The sequence below is a fragment of the Monomorium pharaonis genome, chromosome 9 (genome assembly GCF_013373865.1).
Source record: "Monomorium pharaonis isolate MP-MQ-018 chromosome 9, ASM1337386v2, whole genome shotgun sequence".
In the NCBI taxonomy this organism is placed as follows: domain Eukaryota; kingdom Metazoa; phylum Arthropoda; class Insecta; order Hymenoptera; family Formicidae; genus Monomorium; species Monomorium pharaonis.
The window spans coordinates 2,335,101-2,349,955 of record NC_050475.1 but is presented as its reverse complement, the minus strand read 5'-3'; the positions used below and the strand labels follow the sequence as shown (position 1 = coordinate 2,349,955).

Below are 14,855 nucleotides of genomic sequence, written 5' to 3'. Positions count from 1 at the left end.
CCGGAAGAGATCAATTGTGATTTCCTTCTGAACGGCTCGACGCAGATCAAGCGAAATCCATGACAGGCAATACAACTTCTAGAAAATCTTAAATTTGACTAGAGAATCTTATTTACATTCTACCTTCGTCGTTCGTTTCTTTTTCATCCTTCAAACGCTCTTCCCACGCTACGCACACATGTATAATACATACGTATATGAGATATGCGTCAAAAAAACGACCCTCTTCACCCTCTTGTTACTGCTTGTTACCGAAAACGACAAGCGACTATAGAAGAAACAGGTGATTCGTTCCGGTTTCATCTCGTGGAGGCTGACTGGACCATCGTTCGGGCGCAGTCCAGAGTCCAGGTCGATCAGGGTTATCCTCGACGTTGCCGGTAGCAATACTAGCGATAGGCAGGTGATCACGTGGATTTGTTGTCAATTTGGCGCGGAAGAAACAGTGGTATAGTGTGGACGCTACAAGTAACTGTGGTGTTCATTCCGCGCAATTCCGCGCAATCGTGCGAAGCGCGTTGAAACGGAATCCGGGATCTACCACGAGAGATTTCAATTCTACTTTCCCTATTTCCCTTCTCGTCGAGTAGGACGAGACAAGATCAAACCGTCGTAAGTGCGGAAAGCGAAACGTTTTCATTGTCCCGCGTTGTTTATCCTTCTTATGAATCGAATTTTTTTTTACGTTCTTGCAGGACACGAGAGATAGGTGTATCTTGCTGTCTCAGCGTAATACAACGGTAACGCGATATCAGCTCACTCAGGAATCTAACCACAAAGCGTTGGTGAGTTTTATGGAGCTTTAAGAGTGGATGATCCATGCTCATTTCTATTAGACGTAAGAAAGTGTAAAAACTTTAATCCCGATTAGATTAGAATAATGACCAATTCTGAGAAGTAGAGAATAAACAGTAAGTTTACAATGAAATTTATCTACATTGACAGAAATGGACATTAAATACATTATATCTTGTAAAGCCTACATTATCCATTTCTTTGCATCTGCATTCCCGTGTTTGTTTCTTTATTAGAGTGATATTGAATTGTGAATCATTCCTCCCTGATAGCGTATGTTGAGATAAACTGGCTTTTATCGTCGCGATAAAATAATGCATTTAATAATATGAATTAAACAAATATAGCAAAGACAAATTTCTTTTAATTTGTGAATTAATAAACTTCTTAAATTATAAATTGAAGATATATGTAAATTAATTTTGTATTTTCTATAATTTTTAAATTTATATACTATATAATATGCCTATCATAAAAATGATGAAAACAATTGTTCCACACCAAATAAAATATATTAAATCTATGTTATTTTAACAGCAATTGAAGCTCTAATTTTTGCTCCAGTTTTATTTCTCAAGATAGAATTTACTCAGTTTATTAATGCTAATTAATAAATAATCTTCTGTAATACAATGAACAGAAAAAACATTTTTTAATTTTACATATATATATTTTTTTGGTTGCATATTTTAGATTTACTTTTGACCAGAAGAAGCTTGACTTACTTCAATAATGAATGACAGCTGGGATAATGACAGAATGTCATCAAGGAGATACGATCGAGGTTACGATCACAGGAGAGATAATAGGAGAGAAAGGGACACTCAATTTTATAGACGTTCTCACAAATCTGGAGATAACTGGCAGGATAACGCTTCAAGTACACATAATTATGAAAATGATTCATATCGTCGTGAACATGGCAGGATAAGTAACCACAGTTCAAACGATACGAATGGTCTTGTTATGTACATTGATACCAACAGCATTGGAAGGCTTGTTGGGAGAGGTGGCAGCAAGATTAAAGCTTTGGAAAGTGAAAGCAATGCTAAGATTAATGTAAATAAGATATTATCCTAAATGCGTAATCAATATAATGAAATATATGAGATCTGTAATCCAATATATACAATCCTATATTTTTTTTATTCTTAGATTGATAGAAATCAGGGAGAAAATGGACAAACTGCTGTGACACTAATTGGTACAGATGATGCACAGCAACAAGCTAAGAGCTTAATAGAAGAGTTATTAATTGATAGAGGTAGTATGCAGGAAAATGAATTTATGCGAAGAGAAACAGATAAACCAGATGAAAAAAACGAAATTGATTGGGCCAATTTTGATTGGTCGAAGGCTAATGAGGAATATGTATGTTTCGCAAATAGTTATGGCAAAGCTGGACTATTTTATGGTACGAAAATATACAAGTATAATAATTTTCTCGACAGGAGGAACGGCAGAAGAAGAAGTGGGCGGCTTTGGCTCCCATTATAAAAAATTTTTACAAGGAAGATCCGGTTGTTGCCAATATGTCGGCATCGAAAGTGGATCATATTAGGAAAACTAACAATAACATAGAAGTTAGACATGTTTTTGAAAACAAAGACAACACCGATGAAGAGATGAAAATACCAAATCCTGTCGAAACTTTCGAACAAGCCTTCCAAGTAATATAGCGATCGAATACACGAGTTTATTATTTTATAGCAGATGTATATTACTTTATTTATTATATTGCAGACGTATCCAGATATCCTTACAGAAATACGAAAGCAAAACTTTGAAAAACCAAGTCCTATACAATGTCAGGCGTGGCCTATTTTGCTGAGTGGTCGCGATCTCATTGGAATAGCACAAACTGGAACAGGTTTCGATTATTTTTATTTTGCGATCTATTATAAATGTGTTTATATAAAAAAGGGTGAATAATTTTAGGAAAAACTCTTGCCTTTTTACTGCCTGCTTTGATCCACATTGATGGGCAATTAACACCTCGCGACGAGCGTCCTGGGCCAAATGTTCTTGTTATGGCACCGACGAGAGAGTTGGCGCTACAAATCGAAAAGGAAGTGGCAAAATACTCTTACCACGGCATTAAGGCGTATGTTTGTTTCGTAATACACGTTTTCATGTTTTTAGATTACTTGAAATGCTGTAATCATTTACTTTGTATAATATAGCTTGAACGAAAATTATTTATTTTAAGGGTATGCGTATATGGTGGCGGAAGTCGCAAAGAACAAGTAAATATAGTGTCAAAAGGTGTGCAAATAGTAATTGCAACTCCTGGAAGATTAAACGACTTGGTTCAAGCAGGAATATTAGATGTGTCGGGTGTGACATATCTTATACTTGACGAAGCAGATCGTATGTTGGACATGGGCTTTGAACCACAAATTCGTAAAACTCTCCTGGGTGTGCGACCCGATAGACAAACCGTTATGACAAGGTATATATAAGCTCTTTTTAATAAAGGTTCTTGTTAAAATGAAATTCTCTCTTTTAAAGGACAGAAAAATGTTCTCATAACTTTTTACTCTTTCAGAATTTATATTAATTATGTTTTTAACTCCTATTTTACTTCTATAAAATGTTTAAAAATTTATATACATAATATCAGTGTATTTATTGTAATTAATTAAAGCCTTGTCTTTTGTCAGTGCTACATGGCCTCAAGGTGTGAGACGCTTAGCCCAATCGTATATGAAAAATCCGCTTCAAGTATTTGTTGGATCCCTTGATTTAGCAGCTGTCCACTCTGTGACACAGAGGATTTATATGGTTGATGTAGAAGAGAAATCAGATTTGGTTAGTAGTACATGAAAGTATTAATGCTTTCTGAAAAATAAGAATTTTTTGATAATTTTTTTTATCTTTCTGATTTTATTTTCTAAATTTCTTCTCTCTAATGTTATTTATAAACGCATGTATTAATTTACTACAAATTATTTTGGAGATGTCATATTTAATTACATTATCATTATCTATGTATTACAGATGCACCAATTTTTCCAAGAAATGGGACCTCATGATAAAGTGATAGTATTTTTTGGTAAGAAATCGACTGTGGACGATATCGCTAGCGATCTGGCTTTATCGAATATCGATTGCCAGAGCATTCACGGTGACAGAGAACAAGCAGATAGGGAACAGGCATTAGAAGATTTGAAAACTGGATCCGTTCAAATTCTTCTCGCGACTGATGTAGCTAGTCGAGGAATCGATATTGAAGATGTCACGTAAGCTTTACGTTTTTAAAACATTACATTACTCAAGATTTATGATATCAATACCAATCTTCATATCCTTATTTTCAGGCATGTACTGAATTATGACTTCCCAAGGGATATAGAAGAATACGTTCATAGAGTCGGCCGTACCGGACGGGCAGGTCGAACAGGCGAAAGTATAACTTTTATGACGCGAAAAGACTGGCATCATGCTAAAGCACTGATTAATATCCTTGAAGAGGCCAATCAAGTTAGTAAACACACAAGGAATATTTTAATTATTTCACATTTTCTACGAGTCTTCCATATTCAATTCATACTTTCTATTTCAGGAAGTACCTGAGGAAGTGTATAAAATGGCTGAAAGATATGAGGCATGGAAGCAGAAAAAGGATGCAGATCAATCGTTTCTAAGAGGCAACAGAAACAGTAACGGCGGTAGACGCAACTATCGTAGGACTTAAAACAACCAATAATGCTAGGAACTGAACGTTTTGTCATACATAAGAATTTCATTATCAGAGTTTAATATTGTGATACTGTTTTTAGGATTGAATCCTATAATCTTGACGAAATTAATTTCCTAAAAACAACGCAGTGTTATTTTTCTTTATTTTTTTTAGTTACCAGTTAGGTTAAAATACACGATTTAAAATTTACTATAGTTTAAATGTCTTATTGAAATGCTATCAAGATGCGTATGCATGACACAAGTGAAATGGGATACATTGTAACTAGCAACATTTCAGCTCAATATTATTTTAGTTATCAATAGCGAGATATAATTTTTTATATTAAAATGTTTACAAGTATTAAATGTTGAATGCTAGTTGACATTTGGTGAATTTCCATAAAAGTTCTGCTACTACATCGTTTATTATTTTTTCATGAAACATGTACAATATTCGAGTTTTGTTAATAAAAGTTTTTTACTTTTAATTAGTTCAATTCATAGTTTTCTTTATTGAACACAGATTATTTTAAATATAAAACATTTTATGATAACTCAGTGTTAAATATATTATACATATGTCGCATAAGATATAAAAATAAACAGGAATTTCCATATTCGATCGAATAAAGATAAACTCACTAAATGCATCTCGAAATACTTTTTAATCTTGAACTATTATATATAAATTAACTTAAATTTCGCAAATATTTTTATATATTAGTATCTATTGACTTTAAAAAAGCATTTTTTTTGTTAAGCATAGAATTATGTAGTAAAATGTAACAATTTAAACATATACATTTAAAACTCGTTGAAGTTAATGCATAAAATTAAAAAAAAAAAAAAAAAACCTATCAACATCTGCCATAAAGGTTTTATAAAAAGATACAAAGCAATCATTATCAAAATAAAATAAAATGTGTAATATAAATAGATGTTTTGCTAATGGTTCAAAAAATATTTAGACCGAGTTGGAACTTAAATATAGCAGATTTAATTGTAAACCTTAAAGTTCTTCGTTTTCGTGTATTTCTCAGCAAAGATTTTACCACCTGGAGTAGGCATTGAGAACGCTATGTCATCCAACGACATGACGTAACCGTAAAAGAACTTTGCTCTAAAACACAAACAGGGAGAGATAATCCAAATAATGCAAACTTCTTTGAAAAAAAATCGGTATGTATATCGTATTAATAATAAGATAATTTACCTTAAAATGTCAACGAGTTTAGTAGCTATACCCTGTTTGCGATGACTCATTGCGGTCCATACAACGTTTATGCCGCATTTCGTAGGTGTACTCTCGGCAGTGCAGCAATTGAGCTCAATTAATTCGGGAATCATGCGGAACGCTTTCTCAATATATTCTGCCACCAATACTCCGATAACACTTTTTTCACGTACATACAAATAGATCTAAAAGATGCATCTTTCTTTTAGCAAACTGTTTTTTTAATTTGATAATATACAACAAAAATGACTATAAGATATATTTACTTGTTTGCTCTCATAATCTGAACTATCCATCTCCGCCAGTCCCAAATCTCTATCTACAACGGCTAATATCTCCAGTACTTTCTTCCAGTGTTGCTTAGGATCATGTGGCTCAACCAAGATTATTCTACTTGAAGTAAAAGGATCCTCCAGTATAACACGCTCGTTTTTCCATCCCTAGAATACAGAAATATTTAAATATAGTATCTACAGTGATTTATTTTTTGCGAGCACAACATACCTGAAATTTTAGAGTCCGTATGCTGTTGTGATAATTCAAGTGAGCATTTTCATCCTCGGGATCACCCAGTTGATAGACAACGCTGCACTCTGGACATTGAGTGGCGCCAAAACGTTTCTGACCGACGTCCAGTTGACATTGATCTTCCGCACCACCACCTTTCGCAGATAGCTGCCACTGCATATTTCTTTTTGCTGTTTTCGTGGTATTAGCGTTACTTGTTTCTCTAAATAAAAAATTGCAGCATGTATTTTACTAAAATTGATTTAGATTAGAACAAGACTTTCAACAATATTTTCGTTTAAAATAGACAATCATGTATTGGAAAATATGAATTAATGTAAATAAAATAAAACCATGACAAATACAATTTTTTTGTAGTAATGAAATAATATCAAATTAACAGAAGCAAGCAAACATAATTTTACACAAGTATCGAGATTTATCAGGAACGTACTCAAAAATATTATCAGGTACAGAATATCCTTTGGTGAATAACGGATAGTATTTCTTCTTTTCGGTATTCTCTTCATTGGTTTCCTCTTCGGTATCGTTATTGTTGTTCGTGTTGTCGAGGGAGAGATCACCAAAACTCTTCAAAGCAGTTACATCCTTAATATTCATCGTCGATGTCATGTTGCTGAGCTCGGTAGCTGGAGACATAATCGCATCCTTCGACAGTGTCGCTGTTTTTAATGGGGGAGAGAATGCATTCGCTATATGCGCCAACGGCGCCAACGAGTCGTAGTCGTCGTTCGCCCAGTCGTCCTCGAGAATCTTCAGAAGATCATCGACCTTGTCCTGCTGCAGCGTAACTACCTCGACCTCCGGCTCGTCGACGGTCAGGTCGGTGGCATCCAATGGTACGTCCACGGCCTTCAATTTCTGTGTGCGCGCACTCGCGGACGAAGTGCGCTTTTGATTCTCCTTCAACCCTACTCTTTTCCCGTCCGCGATCTTCAGCTTGATCTTGTTATTCACTGTCACCGTAGCGTCATTCAGTCTGGCTGTCTTTTTAGTCTTGAAGAAGCGTTTATTCTCGTCAATCTCTGGCGTGGACGGCCTTCTCTTCGGTGCGATCGCGTTTGTCTCCATCGGCTGAGCCTCCTCGATCAGTAGACTCTCGTTTGAAGCAAGCGTTTGACTCTGCGTCGATCCCTCCTTCTTCGATGCTTCCCTAGTCTTGGGCTTCGGTTTCTTGATCCCGTGGCACACGCTGGCGTTTAGCTTATCGAATTTCCGTTTCTTCATCGATAAACGTCTACTCGCGCTCTGCGCGGGTAGACTTTGTCTTCTCTTGACGTCGCCGTTCCCGCTGAAGTTGCAGAAAGCTCGCTCAGACCTCGCATTGCCGCTGTAGAACATCTTCGTGCTCACGAAGAAGTTCCTTAGGTTGCCATTGTCACTGCGAGATAATTCGTTCTGCCTTTCCTGGAACAACGACGTCCTCGCTCGAGGCACAAAACCGTCATCCGCCTTGAACATCTTCGGTGGCTTCGCCGCCGACTGATCACGTGCATGCCTCTTTAATGTGTTCTCCTTCTGCTCAGGCGAGTAACTTCCACTGGTCTCGGACGCGCTGAAAGATTTTCGCCTGTGCAGTCTCGGCAATGGGACAATTTTGCTAATGGATCTCAGCGGCGTCGTTTGTCTCCTGCTTTCGGGAGTCGTCCTGGTTCCCTTCCGCGGCGTCTCCGTAATACTCTGATTCTGTATCTCTGTGGCAAAGCTACGTTGTGGCGTCTCCGGCACGATCTCTCCGTTCGTCTTCGAGCGCTGTGGCGTCAAAGGTGCAGATTCCGCCTGCCTAACTGGCGTGGATGGCAATGATCTCGGTGAACGTCTAGACGTAGTACACCTCGGCGAGTATCTGGCAGCTCTTGTCACCTTTCTAAGAGACTTGAAAGGAGACATTCGCTCCTCTGTGTTGAATCGCAAACGGTCCCAGGACGCAGATGGAACAGACACGTTGTGGATAATCGGCGATGACGTCGATCTCTCGGGCGACGCAAACGGAGAGATAAATTCTCTGCCAGGGGAACTGCTGAGGTCACTGCTATTTGAACTACGATCGGTGAGAGCCAGAGGTGACATAGGCCCCAAATCTGACTCGTCTCCTGACGATCTGTCGTCATCTTTGGTACACTCTGATACACCTTGCTGGGAATCACTGCTCTTGCCAGATCTGTCTTTGGATGACGCAAAGAGACACTTCTGGGCACGCCGTGGGGTACAAAGCAACTTTCCTTGATCATTATCCATTGCTGATCAATTCTTTTAAGTTGCAATCTGAAAAGATCCATTTTACAGTGAGCATAAGGGCCTAAACACAATGCCAGGTAACAGGCAATAGGAACAGAAATAATGAAAAAGAGAAAGAGCTTTAGGATCTTCTCTCTTTCTTTATTTCCTGTTCCTATTGCCTGTTGCCTGGCATTGTGTGATGGCCTTAACATCGAGCATTTTTAAAGTCTGAATTGGATTAATCTATGTGATTAAAACTACAATTATTGACAGTCTGGAAACAGATAATGAGAGGACTTCCATCTTCCCACTCTCTCAAAGAGAATTCACGTTCCATGAAATGTTCGTTAATTTTCTATTCACGAGACTTACACGGTAAATATGACGATAAATATGTAAGAAACTCGACTTGTTAACAATGCATAGCATATCAAGGCATAAATTGAGCTCGCTCGCAAACTAACCTGAACGGACTGGCGAATTTAACAGAGTGATTCCACTGAAGACATGAAAGGTCCGCCGGCGACGGATGAAGTAACATTCGACGTGCGAACGTTGCGTGCTAATACTCTCCGAAAAATATATCCAAGATCAGCGTGTCTTGCGGGGATCTGATAAATAAGAATTCACCAAACGTCAAGAGAAGCGCGGGAAAACAGCCAACAGAATTAAATGTTTCGTCGAAAAACAAATGATCGCGCTGCTAGCATCATTCCAATCGTTCGCAATCACGCGCATGCGTCGAACATTCTTGCCCACATATCAACAAGTAGGTTTTTTCGAACCTCATAAACTGTAGTATTCAAAAAATGCGATTTTCGCTCAATGCAAACTTTCGTATAAATAATTGAGACAACGCTTTAGCGAAGACTCGAACCCAACTTAACAAAGATTCAAACCTAGTTAGCGAAGACTCAAACCTAAGTAGGTTCGAATCTCTGCTAAGTCGGGTTCGAGTCTTCGCTAAAGCGTTTTTTTAGCGCGTTGTGAACGATCAAAAGGAGTGGTTATAACGGCGTGATATAACCTCTTAGTTGTTCGTGCAACCTGTCATCGTGACAATGTAGAGAAGTGATATAGAGAAATGAAGCTTAGATGATCTGACACAATCCAGGTTTACGCTTCCCGCCCATCGTAATTATGCCATAAATCGTTCTTTTGATGGATTGTGTTCAAAGCACTTACAAAATTGTGATACGACGTCGCGTATTATTGTCAACAATACGATCTCGAACGTAGAAAAAAACAAAGGAAAGTCGCGCTTTCCCACCTGCATAGTTAATTCTTTTCATCAACAATGGAGAAGCGAAACGTTCTATTTATCTACTGCGCTTTTATTATTCTTCAAGATGTTTGTAAGTTGAATATGTCTCAGTTTATTCAATTGTCACTTTTTTAATTAACACTCCACAAGTTGATTCGCGATCAGAACGAAAAAATCTGACAGTAAATCTCTCGTTTAAAAGCTGAGGAAAAAATTATCATGCCTAAATCTCAAAATTATTAACAATTTAAAATAAACATTTTTTTCATGACTAAAATTTAATAAAAATAAAGATCTTTTTTGTCTTTTTCTTTTTTTATACTAACTTATACTAACTTTTTTTATACTAAAAACTAACAGCTTTTTCAAACTTAATATTAACAAAATAATTATGTCTATTTATTTAGTTATAACTAAATAAACAATTGATCTTAATATTTTACTAGTGATAATTTTAATAAACTTGACTTAATTAGCTTTTTTATTATCACGAATCAACTTATACAATTGTATCAATGCTTTTTGATTTTTTATCTTATATTTTAATGTATTATTAACAGATGGACTTCACAGAAGCTTGAAATACTACGAGACAATTCACAGCACTCACTTTCAACATAGGATTGTAAAGCGAGGCATTCAACATAGTTATCACCCATATAATAAAATAAGTGAATTGGAATTTTATTCACATGGACGGTAAAATATTTGATTGTTCTATTGTTTTATTATTATATTAAAAAAAATATGTTCCCTGGTTTATAATGATATTTTTTTAATACTTTTTTCAACTGCAGACATTTCCGGTTGATTTTAACACCCAGAAGGGAAGTTATACATTCAAACTTTAAGGCATATGAGGTAGATGCCGAGGGAAAAGAGAAAACTATACATTTAGGTAATGTGTAATTGTGCATTAAGTGAAACAATGAAATTCCCAAATTGTTACATTTTATAATATTATATTACAGATCACGATAATTTTTATCACGGCCGAGTTTTTGGAGAAATTGAGTCTCACACTCAGATGCACATTGATAATGGGGTTATGACAGGTAGCATAACAATTGCAGATGAGACCTTTCATATTGAAGTGAGTATGCTTGTCGAGCGAAACGTATGCAACATGGTAGCTAAAAGTTTATGGCATAATCTTTATGAAATAATCTGATCACACAATAAGAAAAAATGAATTAATTAAAGCTGTATAATAAAAAATTACGTATCAAGATTAATATAGATATAATTTCAGTAATATAAATGGAAGTTTTTGCACATAAACTGCACTATAGATTATTGTTGAATCACCTAATTTTTATACTATCATTGTATTTTCTTGTCATGTTTGATACAGGTTGTTTATTATAATCAAGGAGTTAATTTGTATTTTAGCCATCCTGGAGGCATCTTCCTCAGTTAGATAATCAAACGATGATCATTTATAAATCTTCTGATGTTAAACTCAGCTGGGAGCACTATCAAGATGGAGAGGGCCATACGCACGGAATTCCAAAAACTTGCGGTTATGTCAAGGAAGACTTAAGTACGGTTCTGTCACAAATATATATATAAAATACAAATATAAATGACGCAAAATAATTATAAACACTTTTTGTATTCTTTGTATTATTTTCGACACATTGTAGTAATGATATTTATCACTGTAGATTATACTCTGAATGACAATTCTGAAGAGGATATTATGGAAATGGACAATAGTAATAGCAGAGTGAAGCGGCAAACAGAGACTTACGAGTATACACCAACGAAAACGAGATGCCCATTACTACTGGTCGCTGATTATCGATTTTACCAGGAAATGGGCGCTAGCAGTACAAAAACAACAATTAATTATTTGGTACGTATAAGCTTTATAGCTAACGCAGCTATTGTACATTGATTTGTACTTAGATGTATAATAATTAAATTTTATGTTTACAGATAAGTTTGATCGATAGAGTACATAAGATTTACAATGACACTTTATGGCAAGAACATCAAGAAGAGGACGGTTTCAAGGGGATGGGTTTTGTCATCAAAAAGATCGTTGTTCACAGCGAACCTACTCGAGTACGGGGTGGTGAAACTCATTACAATATGGTTCGCGAGAAATGGGACGTCCGTACATTGCTCGAGGTTATTATTTGCGAAGAATTATCACTTATCATATATAAAATCAACTGCTTAAATTGTTCATTAATGTTAACATAATTGTTAAATTAAACATCTTTAAAATTAAATGTCTTATTATATTAATACAGGTATTTAGTCGAGAATATAGTCATAAGGATTTCTGCTTGGCGCATTTGTTTACCGATCTTAAATTCGAAGGTGGTATCCTCGGATTGGCTTATGTAGGATCTCCTCGTAGAAATTCAGTGGGTGGTATCTGCACACCAGGTTAAAAACGTTTAATATTAATTTTCTTTCTCATACACGTTACTCTAATCTGTAACGATTAAATTTGAACGTTACGACATTTATGTGCTAAAAAAAAACAAATAGATATTTTATTTAAAAAAAATGAAATAAAATAAGATGATATTTACAAAATCAAATTTATATTTTTCTGTAGAATATTTTAAAAACGGATATACGTTGTACCTGAACTCTGGACTAAGCTCCAGTAGAAATCATTATGGGCAAAGAGTAATTACAAGGGAAGCTGACTTGGTTACAGCACACGAATTTGGTCATAATTGGGGTTCCGAACATGATCCAGATATCTCAGTGAGTTGATTCAATTATTGTTGTATATATTATAAGTTATTTCTGAAAATTGCAGAAACAATTCAAGTAATAATTATTAAGAGAAGAAAATTATTAAGAAAGTCATAAACCAAAGACCGTTTTTTGTTAACGAAAAACATGATTTTATACATATTTTTTTAAATATTTAAAACAATTTAAAAAAATATATTTTTGTATTACTTTTGTTTTTTTTCCTTGAGAATTTAATTTTCTAACATTATTGTAGGAGTGCAGTCCAAGTGCGAGCCAAGGTGGATCCTACTTAATGTATACCTACAGTGTTAGTGGCTATGATGTAAATAACAAGGTGAAATATCTACTTTATTCAAACTGTAATTTTTATTTTATAAATATGATTCATAACTTTAATGATTCACAAATAAGATATTAATATTTTACTACATGCTGTATTTGGTAATAATATAAGTCTGTGCATGTGTTTTTATTGAATTCATTCATAGGTTTTTTTTTCCCATAGAGATTTTCTCCATGCAGCTTGCGATCTATCAGAAAGGTTCTACAGGCCAAATCTGGGCGCTGTTTCTCAGAGCCAGAAGAATCGTTCTGCGGTAATTTGAGGGTCGAGGGTGATGAAGAATGCGACGCAGGTCTCTTGGGAACGGAAGACAATGACTCGTGTTGCGATAAAAATTGTAAGCTTCGAAGTAATCAAGGAGCAGTTTGCAGGTAAACCATACTTAGAATCATATCGGCGTATTCATTTTTTATTTGTATTTTTTATGATTAAAATTCTATAAGTTATTTATATTCACAACAATGTGTAATAAAGCTCGCGTTTCATTTCTTTCAACAGTGACAAAAACTCGCCTTGCTGTCAGGGCTGCGCGTATATGCCTGCAGGTGTGAAATGTCGTGATGCGCAATACGCCACTTGTGAACAAGAGTCGCGTTGCACCGGTGCATCTAGCGAATGCCCAAGATCTCCTCCGATGAAGGATGGGACCGGTTGTCTAGAACGTGGACAATGCCGCCTAGGCAAATGCGTACCATACTGCGAGACTCAAAATTTACAAAGCTGCATGTGTGATACCAGTATGTATTTTATTTTAAATACTGAATATCTACAAGTAAAAGAAGTGAAAATATATTTATGCACATTTGTATTAATCTTTTTATGTCAAATTGAATAAAATTTTTAACTTTTCACTTATTTTTACAAATCTGTTTGAGTTTATTAATTGTGCAATCAACTTTGAGATTTTTAATGTGTTATAATTTTGAGTTTGAGAATCAAATTGAAAAATTTCTAATATTCAATATGTCGGATTTTGCTAATAGTTGGCGACGCGTGCAAAAGATGCTGCAGAATGAGTTTGAACGAAACGTGCTTCCCGATAGATCCACAGGACATTTTACCCGATGGAACGCCATGCATTCAAGGCTTTTGCAACAAAGTACGATACATCGTAGTTGATTCATACAATATAAATGTTTTCTTGATATCCAATATTGTATATGTACATTTTTTAAGGGTGTGTGCGAGAAAACGATTCAAGATGTAGTGGAACGATTCTGGGATATTATCGAGGATATAAACATCAACAAAGTTATGCGCTTTCTGAAGGATAATATAGTGGGTGCCGTGATAATAATTACCGCCATCATATGGATACCAGTGAGTTGCGTTATCAGCTATATCGACCACAGACTCGTGAAGGAGAGCGAGAAGAAGTGGCGGTGGAAACATACAGATGAACTCATTCATCCGGACGAGCCGCGACAAGTCATTTATGTAGGCGGTCAGCGACAAAGAGTGCAGCACGTCATGCATCAATCGTGAATTTATAGATCGTTTACGTATTTCGATATCTAGTCAAATCTATATGAAGTGATATATATATTTGCTTTGAAATGATAAAAATATTGTGAAAATCTCTCCCTTCTATGTTGTATGTACACAGCTTCTGTACGTACTTTTACATAATTTCTGTAAGAACGAAGTTTTGTAATTGAATTGAACGATCGATACATTCCTGTAGTTAAAAAAGTTAGAATTTAGGAATTATATACATGTATAAAGTTTTTCACTACCGTATTTTGATACTACGTATATCAAGTATTATAATCTCTTTGAAGTATTACTTCTCTTTAAAGTTGGCACTTGCTACTTATCAAGATACAACTGCCATGTTACTTTAATATATTATAACATTTAAATCCATGAAGAATTAAGAATGAAAAGATTTGCTTTAACCAAATATTGTACAATTTACTTACTTAAACAATATTTTAGCATTGTGATGTACAATTGTAAGTATTGTATATGAAAATAGAATAGTCATATAGAAATCTGTAATGTTTAAAAAATAAATCTAAAAATATTTCAATAAAAAAGAGGAAAAAAATTTTCCAATATTG

General features: G+C 35.3%; 3 protein-coding genes across 4 annotated transcripts; 2 read left to right on the top strand and 1 right to left on the bottom strand.

Annotated features, from left to right (window-relative positions):
* The first annotated feature begins 470 nt into the window (after positions 1-470).
* On the top strand, positions 471-5,125 carry LOC105839045 (probable ATP-dependent RNA helicase DDX43). Of its 2 annotated transcripts, XM_012685056.3 has the most exons (12): positions 471-612; positions 696-785; positions 1,489-1,854; positions 1,951-2,166; positions 2,247-2,465; positions 2,539-2,665; positions 2,734-2,899; positions 3,005-3,247; positions 3,459-3,606; positions 3,796-4,037; positions 4,116-4,278; positions 4,361-5,031. In XM_012685056.3, exons 3-12 carry the CDS (start codon positions 1,528-1,530, stop codon positions 4,490-4,492), a joined length of 1,983 nt encoding a protein of 660 aa, XP_012540510.1. In that variant the 5' UTR covers positions 471-612; positions 696-785; positions 1,489-1,527; the 3' UTR covers positions 4,493-5,031. The 2 variants fall into 2 exon arrangements, with proteins under 2 accessions (XP_012540510.1, XP_012540511.1); XM_012685057.2 differs by lacking the exons at positions 471-612; positions 696-785 and adding an exon at positions 792-911 and having other exon boundaries at positions 4,361-5,125.
* A 328-nt stretch (positions 5,126-5,453) lies between these two features.
* Positions 5,454-9,183, bottom strand: LOC105839053 (N-acetyltransferase ESCO1). The gene is made up of 6 exons (XM_012685073.3): positions 8,926-9,183; positions 6,675-8,506; positions 6,218-6,443; positions 5,980-6,153; positions 5,693-5,898; positions 5,454-5,599 (listed from the first exon to the last, which is right to left on the bottom strand). The coding sequence occupies exons 2-6, from the start codon at positions 8,477-8,479 to the stop codon at positions 5,476-5,478; spliced, it is 2,535 nt and encodes an 844-aa protein (XP_012540527.1). The 5' UTR covers positions 8,480-8,506; positions 8,926-9,183; the 3' UTR covers positions 5,454-5,475.
* A 268-nt stretch (positions 9,184-9,451) lies between these two features.
* LOC105839042 (ADAM 17-like protease) lies at positions 9,452-14,825 on the top strand. The gene is made up of 14 exons (XM_012685054.3): positions 9,452-9,816; positions 10,286-10,424; positions 10,523-10,623; positions 10,697-10,818; positions 11,118-11,268; positions 11,393-11,583; positions 11,667-11,861; positions 11,987-12,125; positions 12,301-12,455; positions 12,703-12,783; positions 12,955-13,163; positions 13,291-13,529; positions 13,776-13,891; positions 13,969-14,825. Exons 1-14 carry the CDS (start codon positions 9,759-9,761, stop codon positions 14,275-14,277), a joined length of 2,205 nt encoding a protein of 734 aa, XP_012540508.1. The 5' UTR covers positions 9,452-9,758; the 3' UTR covers positions 14,278-14,825.
* The last annotated feature ends 30 nt before the right edge of the window (positions 14,826-14,855 follow it).